At 35.7% G+C, this 19,465-nt stretch overlaps 1 protein-coding gene across 5 annotated transcripts in view; it reads left to right on the top strand.

Annotated features, from left to right (window-relative positions):
* Positions 1-19,465, top strand: part of LOC577159 (cerebral cavernous malformations protein 2 homolog) — a 53,364-nt gene that overhangs the window by 26,339 nt on the left and 7,560 nt on the right. For 3 of the 5 annotated variants that reach the window (XM_030983143.1, XM_030983141.1, XM_030983145.1), the window contains exons 4-10: positions 1,281-1,376; positions 2,473-2,560; positions 3,470-3,525; positions 4,877-5,000; positions 8,234-8,288; positions 8,863-8,965; positions 9,837-9,975. In XM_030983143.1, coding sequence (XP_030839003.1) covers positions 1,281-1,376; positions 2,473-2,560; positions 3,470-3,525; positions 4,877-5,000; positions 8,234-8,288; positions 8,863-8,965; positions 9,837-9,975 — 661 coding nt within the window. Of the gene's footprint in view, positions 1-1,280; positions 1,377-2,472; positions 2,561-3,469; positions 3,526-4,876; positions 5,001-8,233; positions 8,289-8,862; positions 8,966-9,836; positions 9,976-16,099; positions 17,430-19,465 lie in introns of those variants that run through there. The other 2 variants (XM_030983144.1, XM_030983142.1) reach the window with 2 other exon arrangements.

Genomic DNA, 19,465 nt, shown 5'->3' with positions numbered 1-19,465 from the left:
GACCAGTTCTGGTCATGCCATTGCATTGTGAAAGAAACGTTGTGGAATCGATCAGAAAAGGGTGATCATTTAGCATATACATGAAGTATTGGTGTGTACTGCAAGGTTCTGGAATCATCAAAATGATGAGAAATTTGGCCCAGTCTTGGTAAAGTTACAAGCACTGTACACAGAATGATGTATATGGCACTAGGCGATATCTATCCAGTCCGGAGAGATATAATTATTTACCAAATATATCAATTAGTAGGCGGTTTCCCGGCAAAATTTGTTTCATTACGTATTAGTCAAATCATATTCTTTCACATGATTGGTAATAAGAGCTTCCATTTCATTTTTTTGAGAGGGGGGGCGTTTCCAAAACTGGTCTATACCTTTAAATACAGGAAAAGGAAAAGGGGGTATGAGTGCTCATTTATGTGATTGTGAAATCACAGAGGAAAACTAAGAATGCAGAATTGCAGACTTGATGGGTGTGGGGCGGTAGCTGGGGAAATGAGCAATTTGGAATGTTTCTCTTCAAAATCCAACAGCTCACTCACAATCACATTGTTCTTGAGCACGACTCGGAAATGATCTTGGGATGGTGACCTGCACCACATTTTCATGTTTTGTAGTAATGTGACTAATTCTGTTGCTTTTTGTTTGGGGTTATTGTTCAAAGATATTATTAAGCAAGATAGGGCGATGACCCAATGCCCTTTCTGTAGTGCATGTACAATTATGTATACCGGTAACCATAAATATATACATGTATGTTACAGTGTTGTGCAAAATATATGACAAAAAATAAAAGATGACCTGTGAGCAGAAGAGAAGTGCCAAATTAATTTTGAATGGATACAAAATATCAGGGTGATACAATTTTCAGACTTTTGTTGAAATGATTTTTAAAATTCCTGTAAATAATTGACTCTAAGAACTTCTCCAGATATACCTGTCGGATGTGAAGAGAGAGCAGTTTTAGTTTACATTAAACATGTTCCAAACTATGTTTAAAATACGTTTTCATTAAGGGGAGGGGAGTGAAACTTTTCCCACTTGAAGTAAAATTGATCGGGGGAGGGGGGGGGGGGGGTGCTCAGAGAGTATACAAATGAGAAGAGAAGGGGGAATAAAAGTTTATGTGACTGAGAGAACAAGATATGATGCAAACAGAAGTTACATTTACAAGTGTGCTCTATTCATGAACAGAAATATCAGCTTAGCACATCTACACCAATCACTAAGGTAACTTGTATAAATTACTTTATTGATGATTTCATTTATTTCTCTTGCAGAAAAAGGGTATTTTACCATGGAACAGTCACTCCGGTCGCTACGACGCCATCATCCGCTTATCAGCAAGACAAATCAATGTTTTACAGAAAAACGAGGTAGGGACATTATGATATGCAGGGCTCAACACTAGCAGGTGCCCAGTACACATTGGTGCCCCAATACAATGGCAAGGTCCGGACCCCCCCCCCTAAAAAAAAAAGTAAAAAAAAAAAGGCACACATTACAGGCTTTTCAAACAATGCCTCGTGTACGATGCAGCTTTCAAATTGTCTGTGTGACTTTGTCACATTATCATGTTATCTGAAAATGAAGAAACTGTTGTAGTATTGCTGTATACTAGGATCTATGCATTTATGTGATACTCCCATACCAGGCCCCTTTCTCGTATTCAAACATTTGCATTGTAAGATCAATATTTGCATCTCCTTGATAACTCGGTACTGAAATAAATAAACTTGATTGACCTTAAAGTTTGAGAAATTTATTCTTCAAAATTCTGCAAATAAAATGTCAGTTTTTTCTGAGCTCTGAGGGACCTTTGCACCTACATTAAGCACTTTGCTTGAGTATAGAATATTTTATTCATTTCTTTATTGGGTATGTAGTATCTACATTTATACATGTATATCTTCTGCATTATTGACTTACGGGGCATTTAAAGAAGCTTTAAGTATGTTTTTATCACATTTATGTTTATATGTGTGCACTTTAAAAAAAAGGAGCTTTCTAAATCTATATTTAAATCCGCCTCTTCCCCCTATATTTTCTGCTGTTATAAATCTATACATCAACTAGATTACTACTACTTCAACTGTTACTGCTACTACTACTACTACTACTACTACTACTACTACTACTACTACTACTTCTACTACTACTACTACTACTACTACTACTACTACTACTACTACTACTACTACTACTACTACTACTACTACTGTTACTGCTACTACTACTACTACTGCTACTACTACTACTACTACTACTACTACTACTACTACTACTACTACTACTACTACAACTGTTACTGCTACTACTACTACTACTACTACTACTACTACTTCTACTACTACTATACTACTACTACTACTACTACTACTACTACTACTACTACTACTACTACTACTACTTCTACTGCTACATGTACTTCTATGTGTAACTTAGATCTTATTCTTTTTTCTTTCCCTGCAGACGTCTCTTGTACGTGCCTTCATTCACAACATAGTCTCAGTCAGCTATGTACGAGATGATGCTCAGCATCTAGTCATCATGAAAACAGGTAACTAGTTTGCAGGATGCATACCTGAACGACACTCAACCAGGGGCCCGTTCCATAAAACTTGTTATTTATAACAAATGCTAAATTTCTATGACAAAATTTGCTCTCAGCCAATCAGATGTATGATTTCAGTAGCTTATAACAGTAGCTTGTAACTTTTTATTGATATCAAGTTTCATGAAACAGGGCCCAGACCCTTCCCCTGAACTTTACCTAAAACCAATTAATCAACATAACCCTAACCCTAATTCTAACATAAAAATGAATTGTAACACTGACCCTAACCCTGTATCTTGTCCAAAATAAGGCCTGGGGCATATGCAAAAATTAGGTCCCTAAATGTTGATTGATAAAGCACAGACCCTCAGGCTATACTGAGTGCATGTACATATGTCTTGGTATTTCCTGTCTCATGATTGCCTATTGCATAATAACACATGTGATGTCAGCAACAAGATTTGTCTGTGTGCTAAATACAGAGAAGGGCGTGTGCGTACATACAGCATCCCTAGAGGTCATTGACCTCTGATCTATTTATTGGTCGAATCCTCAAATTCTTAAAGTGACTCAGTAACATTGCCTCAGATTCTGAAACAAAATCCTGGATTTAGCTTATACTGCAATGATAATTATAAACCTTTAGGTCAGTCAGGAACCCCACGACTTTTACAAGCCGATCGCCTGTCTGATGATTGGAAATCCAAATTTCATATTTCATTTTCCTAACAGTTTTTATAACACTACAGTCTATGGGGGAACAAAGATTTCTACTTTTTTCAAAGACTTTTTTCAACTTCAAAGACAGATGGATGCCCATTTTCTGATCAGATATGTATATCATTGAATGTACAGTATTGTACTTGCTTTTATTGATTTGTTAATGTTGTTTTTCTTTTTTCTTTTTTGCAGCTACAGAAAGTCAGCAAGAGAAATGTGAACTAGTAGTGTGGGAATGTCCCTCAAAGGTTTGTTGGTCAATACATTTATTGCTCATTACTATTATAAGACTTTTTATTTTCCATATATGTATATATATAGTTAGCTGTGTGAATACACCCCTAATTCCATAGCTGTACAATGTATATATACATATGTAGAGAGAAAGAGTGAGAATACATACTGTACAGTGTTCATATACTGTAGTAAGCTGTGTGAACATGCCTCTAATCCAAGATCTATACAGTGTATGTCTGTAGAGAGTGTATGTCTGTAGAGAGAGAATACATAGAGTGTTTGTTTTAGTGAGCTGTGTGAACATGTCTCTAATACAGATCCAGGTTCTGTACAGTGTTTATCTGTAGAGAGAGAATACATAGAGTGTTCGTTTTAGTGAGCTGTGTGAACATGTCTCTAATCCAAGATCAGTACAGTGTAATATCTGTAGAGAGAGAATACATACAGTGTTCATCTAGTCAGCTGTGTGAACAAGCCCCTAATCCTTTATCGTACGGAATAAATAGGGAGGGATGACGTATGCCTGAACACATCCTGTAATTCCAAAGCTTCAGTGTATACAGTGTTTATCTGTAGAGAGAGAATTCATACAGATAGCTGTGTGAACAGGCCTCTAATCCCTGATCTGTACGGAATAAATGGGGAGGGATGACGTATCCCGTGTGAACACATCCCCTAATTCCCAAGCTTAACAGTGTATATCTGTAGGGAGGGGATGTAGTCTAATTGAAGTGTGTCACACCCAGTAGTACATTCACCTTAATTGACTCAATCAACTGATACTTGTGTACATCTCCATATAAGTCTAGCTTTGACGTTCATGCACAAGTACACTTCACAGACTTGATGCTAAGTTTTGAGATACATGTATTGTGTGGCATCACAGGGTATCTTATGTATAAGACCTCCTTCCCCTTAAAATAGCTTAGAATGGTGTATTTGTCGAAAATATATCTTGCATATACAGTACATTTATATGTTGAATTGTACCAATCTTCTGTTCTAGACGATTATGTACATACTTATATATTTCAGGTTCCTTGTTGATATATTGGTGCCACATGTATCAGCTTCAAATTTTATTTTAATTTGTGAATGGCGGAGATATTACTACCTAAGTTTTTATTAGATTATAATGAAGGTAAAAGTGACCTGTGAGTATATATATACATGTAGGTATTAAGCACGTAAGTTATACAGAAGTTTATAACTAGGAGTCCTAGCAGGCCTGAAAAAAGGAAATCATCATGTTCCCTTATATATTATAGACTTTGCTCTTGTATTGGTGTACACAAACTTAAAAGAAATTGAATGAGTATCAATTCTGTTTAATGATTTTCTGTCATTTTTGTCTTTGTTCAGGAAAAATCGGAAGAAATCTGTGCCATTGTCCAGCAGATTTTTGAAGTAGTCTACACTGAAATGACCATGAAGCAATTTGACCTCTCGCTGATGCAAGCGGTCAACGATTATTCAATAGGTAGATGTAAGTATCATGATAGTGTTGTATACCTGCCTCTATATGAAGGTAAACCTGTATAAAAAGGCTCCTCAAGAGAAACAAAAAAGTGGTATTTATAGGCAGCTGATCTTTATTGACAGATGTTCAATAATTACAAGTTTCAATGAAATGGTGTATGTGTGTGTGTGAGAGAGAGAGGGAGAGAGAGAGAGAGATATATATATATATATATAGAGAGAGAGAGAGAGAGAGAGAGAGAGGGAGGGAGACAGAGAGAGAGAGACAGAGAGAGAGAGAGAGAGTGAGCAAGAGCGAGGAGGAGAGAGATGCACAGAGATACATTTTACATCAATTTGAAGAAAAAGAATAGCATCCTCCTTATTTTCTCCCCCCCCCCCTCCCAGCCTCTTAATCTTCTTTGTCTGAAGAATATGATAGGAATTAACATCAATGAGAAACACAACTACTCAAATCATGTCCTAATATCCCTGTTATTACTCTGAGTAACATGTGCCCTTTGTTGTACTCTGCTCTCCTTTCTTTCCCCATCCCCTCGGGATTAAATGGGGGAATCATTTTTTAGGTCAGCATCTGTTTCGGAGTATAACGTGATATCATATCATACCCTGAATCACCTTTGAGTCCTAACCATCAAGAATAAGATACAGATTGGAGTTTCACGACGCTCTTCCGAACTCTGTTTCCTTGCTGCTTCTTTTCTGTGTCAGATGATCAAGGCCTGTCTTAGATAGAAAGAGATGCAAGTAATTCAAATAAATTGCATCTTAAAATAAGATTAATTCAAACTGATTGAATCTTAGATTTAGAATACACCTGCAGTATCAAGCTGTATTTCTGCCTGTGTTTTTGGTAAGGGTGGATATGCTGTACAAAGGGATTTGCAAATTTAGTCTTTAGGAAACATTTTACACTTTACTTCAGATGATAAAAAGGGATGAACATACAGTGTAATTAAATGGCTCCAAACAAAATTGAAAATATTCCCTAACTGCTTCATAATAGCTCTGATCAGTCTATACATCTCTACATTCACATACATGCAGCTCCCTATGTTCACATCTTTTGCAACTGGCAACTACGGATACTGCTTCTGGGGAATCTTTCTTTTCCCTCATAAATCCTAAAAGGAACTCATGTGAACAAAAACATAGGTCATGCAGGTTGGTGATTGATCAATGTACTTTCGCATCGATCAAATACGAGATAAAAGGAAACATTGAGAAAATAGTTTGTTTCAAATGTAAACGGGTCCAGTAATTGGGTCATTCTCATCAGATGCAGCCATGTGTTACACATAAAACAATAGGTCCTTTTCGGATAGATATCTTATCTCTTGAGGACGTCTGCTCCGCAAAAGATGATGCCGGGCCCGATACGTCTGACGTCTACGACAAATTCGAGACAAATTTGACCCAGATTAATCCCAGATAATGTTTGATAGAAAACCAAGATAAACATCTGAGGATACAATTGGCCCTACCTTCGATATCAAGAGGATAAACGTGAAGTGGATTTGCGCAATTTGTTGTTCGGATATTACCAATTATCTTAATCATGTGCTTTTGCTTGATGCAATCTAGTCACAATCAATGGACGATGGAAAGTACAAGGATAAATCCGATACCCCAGTAGGATCACATTTTATATTCTTCATGTTCTCTGAATCATATAATGACCATCTGTACACTAATTTTTTGTTTTGCTAGTGGGTCTGTATCTTGTACAGTGACCTATTGAAAGTATGCTGCTTAGAAACGTAGGGTTCAAACAGTTAAAGTGGTCTTTTGAATTAATATAAGTTATACAGTAGGCTTACTGTTGCACCATGTGAGAGAGGGAGAGGATCGGGGAGTCCTGAAAAGGACTGTCTGTATTCTTCTTTCTCACATGGTTTCACTGTAAGCCTACTGTATATGTACATCACAATGCAAGCCGATACTTTTAAGCAACATCTAAAATAAATTGGTTTCCAATTCCAAATAGTTTGAAGAACTGTTTAATAGCAAAATGTCCATTTATATCCTACTTGATAAAAAAAAAGATTTATAGAGATAAATATTCTTATCACTGAGGCATGTACATGTATTGCTAATATCTCCAAATCTTAACTACATGCAGAAGGATCATGTAAGAGTTTAATGGCCAGTCTTAATTGACCAATAATAATAACAGTAATTGAATTTATAAATCCTTTCAAATTTGCTCACCTGAATTGCGTTGGATAAAGTTAATGTACTTTATTCAAATGGGTTTCTATTTTCTTAAAAATAAAACTTCATGTCAGACAATAGCCATCATCATCAGGAGAGATGGGTGATTGCATCTGAATACAATCAGTTTTCCTGATTTTTCTCTGAACCTGTAACCTGTTTGCTTTCAAAGCCCCAGGGGTGTGAAAAAACGAAAAGATAATAGCTAATTCTGTCGGAAAATATAAAAACTCTTGTAGTAAAACTTGGAAGGGTTTGGCCAAATTATTCTTACAAGGAAGTCGAGAGCTCTCAGCGCTTGCCAGGTCCAATCAGTCTCGCTGCCCTGATGGAATGCCTGAATCGGAAACATCGCGAGAAGGCAGAGTTTCCGAGTTTGTGTCAAGTCGGTAGGCGTGGCCCCTGCGCCCGGCAACCAGGAACGAAGCTAGTGGTCATTTCCTGCTCGATAGCAATACTCCGTAATTGCATTTCCGGTCATTCCCAGGACCCCATAGCTCAAACCCATCTCTCTCTCAGTCTGGCTGGCCGGCTGTGCCTCGGCCAAAATATCTCTCTATATCTGTCTGTCTGTCTGTCAGTTTTCTCTTCCTCTCTCTCTCTCTCTCTCTGTCTCTCTCTTTCATTGTCTCTTCCTGTATCCCTCTGTCTCCCTGCCACTCTCAGTGAACCTCTCTCTCTCTCTCTGTGACTCTCTGTCTCTCTCTCTGTGACTATCTGACTCTCTTGTATGACTCCCTCTCTCTCTCTCTCTCTCTTGCTCTCTATGGTGCTGTGTTTTTGATTTAAATTTAAATGACCACAGAATACACAATATTTCTTCATTGCAAACGTTTATTGTAGGACTGGTTGTCATGTTTATGTACCTTCATGTTCACGTCTGTTTAATATTCAGGTACACTGTATATTTTTTGTGTAACCGCCTCCAGTGGTATCGAGAGACATCTACAATGTAGGGCTCTAGTAATATCTGTAAATATACAAATATCATGGTCAGTGTTTTCTTTTCTTCTCTTTACTTTACAGCCACAGTAGCTCACCAAAGACCTCCCTTGCCTGGCATGTATAGTCAACCAGAAACGTAAGTAAAACATAAATCTCGGATTCACCGTCCCCCCCCCCCCCCCCATCTCTCTCTCTCTCTCTCTCTCTCTCCCCTTTTATACTTAAATTCTGCCAACTCTTTCACTCTACATTTACTTACACATTGTAAATGTAGATGTACACACAGTACATTGCAATGTAGCTTTCTACCATACCTTATTTTGATGAATGTCTCCTATTTTACTTTCAAACTAATATTATGAACCATATATTCCTCTCTGTTTTTGTTGAAGACTTGTATAAATGTACACTATATAATATACCTATTTACCTTGAAATATATCTATTTTTTTGTGTGTGGAAGGTTACCAAGTTTGTGCACTTGTATGTCTGCCATGTCTTTTAGTAAATATTCTAATGGCACAAATATGAACATTAATATTTATACCATTTTCTTGCTTGATCTTCTACTTCAAAATTGTTTTGGGGGTTCAGATAAACATGCAAAACTAGGCATTACTTGTGGATGTTTTATAGAAAGAAAAAAAGTGAGGTGAAAAAAAAACTGTAATGCATGTTAATTGTGATTTTTTCTTCTTTTTTGTGTTTAGAAGCAGTGAGGCCGTCCCATATTCAGGGGCAAATCCTAACTCAAATAGTGCAGAAATCATCAGCGTCACAGCCAAAGTATTATTACAAGAATACATCGAGGAGGTGAGTTATATCAACTGGATTGTAGGGGAGGTAGATGGCAAGACATAACATGTAGGGAGAATAATGATTGAGTTTGCATCATCCAAATATCCATTTTAAGGAATAATCTAACCAGGTACTCATTTAACTTACCTGGGTAGAGTGTGGAAAATGTAGATTAATGTCTTGCCAAAGGACATTAGTGCTGCAGTGGGACTCAAACCGCGGACCTTGTGATCCACAGTCCGGTGACATCTACTCGACCACGACACATCTACAAATGGGAAGCATAGGATAAAAAAAAAAGAATAGGGAGGAAGATGAAGGAGAACAGCAAGGGCTCCAACCAGGAAGAGAAGAAGGGGAATTAGGATGAGAAGGAGGAGGAAGAGAAGAAGACAGAATTTGGAAAAGGATAAGAAGGAGGAGATGGAAGGGAGGAAGGAAAGAAAGACAAATACATTTAAAACTAAGTGTGTACAGTACATGAATGTAACAAAACATAGTGGAGAAGATATTAGTATGAAACAGGTAACAACAAAAGAAGAAAACAATCAGAAAGAAGAAATCGTTTACCATATCAATTCGGCAAGACAAGGAAGGCAAAAGGCAGGGTATTCAAGTGACAATTCTTCAGATTTATATTTACTGCCATCTACTGTTCACAATATATCACCGACTGCATAATGCGTGGGTGATGATATTGGGGTACAGGAACCAGAAATCGCTCTATTATGTTGTCTCCAAAAAATGGCGCAATTAAGAATACACTACAGCAATGTTAGCAATGTCCGTAAAATACCCTTGAGCATTATTTTTGAAAGTGTGTTAAGGTAAAATATACTTCAAACTGTATATATGTCTATACCATCCACCCCTTTTTTTTTTACAGCTGAGAAGTAAACTAAGTGGTGAAGAGCTGCAACAGTTCGCATCCATTTTGAAAGAGTACCGTCAAATGGGATCGATAGAGAATTTCTGCACCAGTTTACAAAGGCTATACGGCCCGGACAGAAAGACATTATTTCCAGGTACGTCCAATTTGTTTTGTTTGTTTTTATTTTTTTTTACTCTAGACTAGATATTGTGCTTGCATTACAAAAAAAGAACAACAAACAAATGCAAGGTTTGAGGGACTTTGAATGTTGTTGCATGTATCTTGCAACTGGATGCAGTGGCAGCAACCTTGCATGCAACAAGCTATTCAGGGTTCTGGAAGTCGTTGGAAAGAAATGCTGGTAGGTCAAGAACTTTTAGGCAGGAAAAGACTTCAGAAAGAACTCTTGAATCACAATTTACACACAGTGTCTTGCACCAGTCTGGCACTCGATGTACACCCCTGGAATATATTCAATGTCCTACAGTCTCACCCCCCCCCCAAGAAACAACATGAAGACAAATAAACAAAAATAAAAATTATTTGTAGGTTACATTTTTAAAGCTCAAAATGACTTACTAAAATAAATCAAATATTTAAAATGTCCCTTCATGTGCCTTTCAGCTGTGAATGCCTCAAATATTTTAGACACAAAAGGGTCATTCTTTCTTAAATGATTTTGGTAATTTTATCCTTTTTTGTGTGTGTTGCACTGTTTCATGCATGAGCATTTGTGTGTTTTTTTTATACCCATTTGACCCCAGTGACCTCACATATATCATGTGCAACCTACTACATTGAATCATACAGTGAAATTGCATGGTAATCTTTGGCAACAGACAAATGATGAAATTAGGTATCATGCAATTTCTTTTCATTTTTAAGTATCAAACCATTGGTTGCACTCATGCAGTAACGAAAGTGCAATTCATTTTTGAATTTGCTTTATGTTGCTGTCAAACCATTGACTCTCACAACACGAAGCTTTTGTGAACTGTGAAGGGCGGCCAATTCAACAGTAAGAAATAAATTTCATCAACTAGACGCATCCGTGAATTGAATATATATTTAGTGAAGTGGCAATTTGTGAATATTCCATTGATGCAAAAGTTTTTTCATTCAACAGTAACTTTAATGGGGTCCTGGGGGGTGTTTTATAAATTGTGCGTAAACTTATGCATGACTTAACAAATGACTTGAATATGAAGAGCTAAAAAGGATTCTCAAATCATTTTGATTGCATAAGCTAAAGTTGAAATATGCAGATGTAGATTGACCTTATCATTATTAACAAAACATTGTAATGCAAAGTGTATTTTGGGCTACAATTTAATTGAGATTATGGGAAATACAGTCACACTTTGTTAAATTGTCAGGAAAAACTTCAGCTCTTCATATCAGATCATGTGTAAAGTCATTTGTAATTTTACGGACAGCTTTATAAAACACCTCCCTTAATTTACAAATCTGTATATTATTATATTACATATTCCTCCCCTGGCAATAAGTGAAAATGGTAGAATAACAGTATTTAAAAAAAAAATATATATGGTGTACATACAGTACATATATAGTGATATGTACTTTGTAACAAGGAGCGAATCCCTGTTACTGTTCATGTTCATATGTAGGCCTTGGTTACTAAAAGGTGGTTTTTCTACTAATGATACTACATGTCTCCTAATATTTTATGTAGATTTTCTATTTGATAGCTAATCTTTGAACTAATTTCAAGTTTTCTGAACAAATGTATTACGACTACATCATTTTATACTAAGCCTATCCTACATGTACATTTACTTTGTGTTAAAAAAAAAATCGAATTGAATTCATTTAAATGCACTGTTGCAATCTTAGTGAGGAAGCTAGCGATATTCAGAAGCACAAAAAGATGCGTCCGGCACACCAAAAACAGATATACATGTATTCATAAATATAAGTTTAAAAAAAAAAAAAAAATTTCAATGAAAGTTGAGGAAACAGGAAAACCATTGAGATATACATGTATGTAGTACCAGTACATGTATTTATGGTTCTAGAGGTACCCCCGAATGATAAAATTATGACTTTCAATAATTTTCAATTTTGCGTTCCGGATGCGTCTTTTCGTGTCACTTCATTTAGCTTTAAGCTACCTTACAACGTATATGGTGTGTGTTATATACTCTATTTATTAAACATTCCTACAATATCTCCATTCTTTCAGTTTTTAATAAGCAAAGTTGGAAGTACTTTAGTTCGTCGTATAAGTCAAACTATTTCTGACACTAATATTACATTGTGTATTCTGCCATTCTTACTATTTCCTTTCCTTCTATAGAATTAATATACTATAGAGGCTGTACGAATTGAATCTTCATTCAACCTGTATTCTACATTCATCTTTATGTACATGTATTATGTACTGTACTTCTGTTTTCTTGGAAAAATGTTTATGATTGAAATGCCAAAGCCATATGTTATGAAATTACTGGTACATGTGTGTAGCTAATCTATCAGTATTTATTAAATGCTATCCACTGTTTTACATTGTAGTGCTATGTCAGGAAGAGAATTTCTGTAGTTCCGGCAATCTTTCAATCGATTAATATGTTTCTTTTCCTTTCTCCAGGTGGTATTTGATTATTAACAACAATAATTTTCTCTCACATTTTTCTCTCACATTGTATTTGTGATTAATCATTCTTGTTTTTTCTCCTTCTCTTTTCCATTTAGCAGAGTAACCTCTACCATAGATGGGCTTTCTCCTAATATTTATTTCTCGCTTTTTCACCAAATATCCTCTTTTTTCCTCGGGATGCAGCAGTTCTCAACTTAAACTTTGCATTTTACTAATCCCATCATTTTCTTTCCAAACGGGGCATATATCAGGGCTGTGCTTTATTATCTTAGCCATGCTAAATGTAGCTTGCAATGAACAGTGAAAAGTGAATGCGTTAGAATAATAATGAATGGTTGAATATCACTAAACAATGCCCTCTTTGCTGGTGTGATGGATGGCCAAGGGTTTCAAGATGTCCCTGTGAAAATGTATTACTTCCTCAAATGTTAATGAACAAGTTGTAATGAAACAGCGAAAACACCATCTGGAAGACATTGATATTTGAATACTTCACATCATTTACATTTTTATAATTCACCACTTGACATCTTACATATTAATAATAATCATTTTCTTATGCTGAGATATGAAGGAAAAAATGTGTGGATACAAATCTTTCAAAAGCTAGATGCACCTTCATACAATCAATTCCCTTTTCACCCTCAACCCCTTCCAGCATGAAATACATGTACCACAATTTGAAAAGTATACACATGAAGGTGACATTCAATGTTTATTTATCATTTTTTTGGTGGCTGTGTGCAGCTTTTCTTCAATTATCCCTCCCCCTCCTGCCATTAAAGTACATGATTGCGAGCTTCTCTTGACTACTAATATGAAAAGTGCTTTGAATATTTTCCTTCCCTCCCCTCCCCCTAAAAAAAAGAAAAGAAAACAGCAAACAAACAAAGGAACAAAATAGTAAAGAAAAGCCCTCTTTGGTAACAAATTTTCTGATTTCTCTTATTGGTTCGGATTCTGCAGCCTTTCTCCGAATACGAAACATATTCTACTAATCAATTTCTCATTATATAGTCTGTCTATACTTCATCATCTACTCATCTCTATGTATGCTTAACTTAATACCTTTTGTATGTTTGGAGCCAGAAGATTAACACAAAACAGACGATGTACATCTATTCAAAATGCCTCTTAATCTCTTTGAAACTACTTTCAATAATTTTAATTAACAAATTAGAATGCCTTTTATACACATACTTTTATATCCACTCACTCAGGAATATGTATCCAACACCAGTGTCACACTTCTATGTATGCCATTCACCAATCATTTTCATTTTCAAACACACTTCCGTACATGCACATGTTAAAGTAGATCACATAGACTGAAAAGAATTCTAGGGCCACTTCAGTTACAGCCAAAATCCATCATTTTCGAAGAATTTTAGAGGTGCTTGTAAGGATCATACATTTATATTGGGTATGTGCTAGCTAGGCAATTGGAATTGCCTTACATATTTCGAGTGAGTATTGTAAAAATTAAAAAAAAGTCTTTGTGAACATGTCATAAGACGAAGTGGCCAATTTAACTATATTTGTAAAGCCCGCTGATCGCACAAATGTGTAAAGATCTGTTTTGGACTAAACGTAAAGTACTGCACTATCAGAGCACAAATTCAGAATCATTGGTCACTATCATGATGATCCATTTTGGCACAAATTAATCGGTCGCATTCAACCATTTTCTATTTACATCAGCCATGAATTGAATCTCAGTTGGTCTGACATTTTTTTTAATGAATTTTATTAAAAGAAAAATGCATTACAGTATTGTGGCCACTGAGCTATTGTTTTCACCAATAATTTTCATGGTAATTTATATAATTGAAAGGCTAAGGTTTAATATCAAAATGTCCTTTTATTTTCTTATGTTATATGGAATCACCATAAAACACTTTCATCAGACTTTCATACTACACTTTATATACTCGTAACTGTTCACCATCATATTAATTCATGTCCAATTCACTCATCTCACGCTGATCCGCTAAATATTTATTCATTTATTATTTTTATTTATTCATTTATTATTTTTATTTAGCCTAACTGTTTATTTCAACAGCACTTCCATATCATTTAATACAGAACCCTGTTTGCTAGTGAGCTTGGTTGCTTGTTTGTGACCCTAAAAAGCATTTTCCTGCGTAAACATTGACCGTTGTGGTCATCCAATTTTAAATGGGAGTTATGAGAAGTGGCACCCTAAATGTGTCTGATTTAATTTGAACAACCTCCTCCAATGCCATTTCCTCGCCCTACCTGAAACAAACTGTAGAAGGGGTGATCCCAGGTGAAAGCTGGGGGTGTTTTACAAAGACTAAGATTGACTTTAAGTTGGACTAACTAGGGCAGGCCGTTCATGCCACTGGTTGCTCTCACCGTTATGATATTCAGAGAATAATTTTTTCTTCTATAATGAATTATCAACCATTATAGATTTGTGACTATGATATTTACCCCTTTGAGAGACAAATGCCAGTAAATGGTGAGAGCAAACAGTGGCCTGCCATAGTTAAGTCCAACTTAAAGTCAATCTTAGTCTTTGTGAAACAATTCCCAGGACATACAGGTACACATGTTTAGATCATGCCAACTTCGGCTTGCAGAAAGTAAGGGGAGAGTGCCCGGGAGACTGAAATGAAATAAACCGGCCAGATTCTAGACTATGGGAAATGATGAAACAATGTCTAATTGCATTTACAATTACAAAAGATCTCCCGTGAAAACCTTTTCTTGATAATGATCAATACCTTTAAGCCACTCGCCATTCAGAGTATTGAAAGAAATTAACCAAAAAAATGAAACAAAAATAATGATTAAAAACCACTTTGTTATGTCTCCGCCATCGGAGGTGATGCCAGATGCATTATCTTACATGAAGTATGAAAGAGGACCCCAGGAAAACAGAGACATAAAAGAGAAATTGTTTGGAGTAAGATTGATTTAATTTTAATCTACTAACAGTTTTTCTGTTCTCTCAATATTTTCATTGTTCTGACAACGTTTAGTTGAAATGATGCATCTAATTGTCAAGCTATCTGTAGTAGACCAGAATTTGTTGTGATACAGGGACCAACTCTTAGGAAAGGGTCTTTACTAAATTATTTCTAATACTGGCAATAAGAAATCATCAAATGATAATGATTATAGGTCATTACATATAATTCATCTGCACAGTGCACAAGTCACTGGCCTAATCCTAACCTCACATTATTAATCTGAATTGGGTAGAAGCTACAGTCTTGAAAGAGACTCATGATCAACAAAAATACATGATAAGGCCTAAAACAAGAAGATGTTGTATTGCCTTTTGCGACCGACCCAAAATTCTTGAAATCTACTATCAGCTTTTGAAAAAAAAATCCTTTTTGTTAAACCGTTTTTTAAAGAAAAACAATATTACAGCATTCAAAACTGAAAAATATCGGCCCAAAGAGGGAGAAAAAAAGATTTCCAACCGACCTACCCATGTTTTGGCACCTAAAGGGCAATACAACATCTTTTGTTTAGGCCTAATCTTGAAGAATTGACTGGATGATATGCATGCATTGTACCCATCTAATATTGAAATTCTTTTTTGTTAATGGGGGGTGGAGATCTGTAGAAAGCACAGCCCTGACCTTTGCCCTTGCATGTATCTCCTTATCTCCCCTAGGAATGCGTATGTGCCTGATCAGCGAGCACCACCGGGCCTTCTTCGACAGCTACATGGTGGCCAACGACATCGAGGATCCATATGCCAGCCGTAGTCGTACCTCCATCGGCAACTACAGCGACGACGCCGATTCCACCATCAGTGGAAACTCTGGCCCCTTCACCCGGTCGTTGCTCTCGGCCATGGGCACCATAGAACCCGTTTCCCCTACCCTGTGATGAATGAATATTCATGAGCCTCCAGCTATGATGAATGAATATTCAATATTTTGCATTTTAATTTGTGAATTGTGATGGCTTGATATTCATTATTCTCGAAATCATGAATAATGAATATAAGTTTTTAATCAAACTCATGACATGTAGTTTTGATTTATGATGAATATTTATCAGCCTCAATTCATGAATCCTGTATATTTATGAGCTGCGATCTGTTATACATGTAACTGAATATTGTTCTGCCTCAATCTGCAATGAATATTCATTAGCCTGAACCTGATGTCTGGATATTCATTTCCCTAAATCTATGAAGGCTGAATGCATTAGCCTCATCTGCATGCTTTATTTCATTATTCATCATCCTCTCTCCAAGATGCAGCCATCTATTGATTCCAGTTGCTAATTTGCATGTGAAACATACTCATCCCTCATTTAATGAATATTCACCAGCTTGATTGCACAATTTAGTCATACAAATGCAGATTGAATCAGCATGCAGATGCATATTTTGTTTTTTAACAGTTCAGGTTCCACATGGGACAATATATGCACCATTCTTTAACAATGAAATCTAGAATGAACAGCGCCATCTATTGTTAGTGCATGCACAGTTTGTTGGTTAGTGTTATCTTTAATATGTTGTGAAATACATTTTGATAGTGGTGTGTATATGAAGAACATTGAATAAGGATTCCATTTGGTTGTATTTCATTTTCTTTTGACTTTGTCTTTGTTTTTGTTTTTATTTTAATATAAGTCTACATTTAGTTTAAGGAGAAACATTTTGTTTTCTTCATGATTATACTGCAGTGCATGTGTCTTATTCAAAGTTGAGTCTAATATCTCAATTATCAGGTCTTACGTGTAGCTTTGAAATGTATGCATGATTTGATAATCTCATTACTTTGAAACTGAGTTAAACACAAAATACATCTTAAAAATACTTGTGTACCAAGATATTTTATAATGATTTCTGAAGTTCATTTAGGCTAAAAAATAAACATCGACTCCTTGCATCTAAGGGGTTTATTAATATTCTATAGTCTTGTGCAACTTGCTGAGCATTGCATTTATCGTGCATCACGATTCCAGAATGCAGCCCCCCCCCAAAATATGTAAGTTTTATTAGATACTTTAAAGAGCATCAATAGAAAAACTAGAAAATGCTATGTCTAGTATAGAATAGAGTTTATTTTCCCTGTTGTGCTGTAATTGTTTAAAGCAGATTGATGGAAGATTTGTCCATTTCATCTGCATTTTTATTGAACTTAGAAATTCTGCACATTTTGACAATCAGTAATATATGCATAAATGGAGCTGTCTGGGTATATATGCTCTGAGTATAGGGTCAGGTAGCGATATTATGCTACTGTGGCCGTTGACCTTGACTTTGACGTTGACCTTGTGCTTTGACTCTACCAAGTGATGTGTACAATGGGTATCATCAAAACCAAGTTAGCTAAAATATGCCAAATGATTATATGATAATGTGGATGGGATGGTTAGATAAACAATATACCTGTCAAATCTTCCTGTTTGGAGGAATGATTCATACTTTTGCCCATGAAACTAATTTAAAGCCTGTCTGCACTAGTTTGGTAAGGGGATTAGACCTCCCTGCATGGTCACTGACACTTGACAGGTGGTTATCTCATCAAACCAGCTCTCAATTAACATAAGAAAAAGGAGATCATGGGGGACCAACGAGTATGGATTAGGCATTGTTTGCTATTTAGAGGGTGCAAGTAGCTACAAGTAGTGCAGGCAGGCTTTAAAGAATTGAAAATACATCCCCTTTTCCAAACACTTTGGTGTAAAATCATACTTAATACACTGTATTCATAATTTAACGTTTAGAGGCTCCCATGTGTTGCTGTGAAAGATTGGCTGGTTGGATATAAACGCTGCCTTATTCTATGTTTAAAATAATGTTAGATGTTACAAAAAGAGGTTTATAAGGACATCTGCACTTGCAGAATGTTTAGATTTTATACTGAAAAAAGTTTCCTTATTTTCAGTTATAGATGAATTATAGATGAAATATTTAAACATGATAGCTCATGCACTGCTGGTTCAATTTTGGTTTTCATGATAAATTAGAGAATTGCATACTGTATAATCAAGTCTATTTTTAAAAAGCTAATATTTATACAATCTTCCAAGGAAGACACATTTAATGGTAGACTTGAATTTGAATGTATACAATTATTTATTCATGTAAAGATTAATATTATGGGCTGAAGTCTTTACAGAATTCAGAACATACATGTAATCATATTTACACTAGATCTGCTATAGATAGCCTTAGATATATGCCTGTAAATGGTACATAGTTATAGTAGAAATAAACATTGTAAAATAATGTTTAAAAAGTGTAATTTCATGTATTCACGAGTCATGATATCATGGACCTTTGTATTCAACCAGAAGATTTAACAGACTCTAGACTTAAAGGGATAGTTGAGTTCTTGTTTAAGACCACAAATGCCTTTAAATTGCATGGTTATTGCTCTTATTCCTATTTATGACATTTCTAGTGCCTTTTAGGACCTAAAATGACTATGAAGGTAGTTTTAGACCCCTAAATGTGTGAAATTAGATTGAATACGATCATGCCAATTTAGCTCCACTTTCAAAAAGTATGTTGACCGTTAATTAATTGATTAATTAATAATAACAATACACAAGCTGGCTGGTTGTGTGTATTGTAACCAACACAAAAAAGTCAACAAAAAGCAAACATCGGCATTGGCATTTTTCAAAGTGTGGTTCAAAATTATTGAATATTTTTGGAGCCCCTCAAATATTAGAAATGGTTATATTTATGGATATTTCAGCTGCCTCTGAACCGATTTTGATCAAACAAAGATGATTTTGTCATTTAAATTGTATGTTCTTTCAAATTTGACACTCAGTTTTTCATTATCCCCCAACAAAATTAATTTGTGTAGCGCCCTCTGCAACAAAACTCAACTATCCCTTTATCATGTTAACAGTAAACGCGCCAAAACTTTAATTTTAAATCACCACTTAAAATGGCCAAGGACAGATGCAACTTTCAAAATCTATCTTATTATTCTAACTCACTTTTGAGTGAGGTACATTTTGAAGTTTTTGTCAACTGCTCTGCACTTTTTAATGGCTATTA

This window comes from Strongylocentrotus purpuratus, unplaced genomic scaffold, assembly GCF_000002235.5.
Source record: "Strongylocentrotus purpuratus isolate Spur 01 unplaced genomic scaffold, Spur_5.0 spur5_scaffold_13, whole genome shotgun sequence".
NCBI lineage: Eukaryota > Metazoa > Echinodermata > Echinoidea > Camarodonta > Strongylocentrotidae > Strongylocentrotus > Strongylocentrotus purpuratus.
This window is presented reverse-complemented; position numbering and strand designations above follow the sequence as displayed.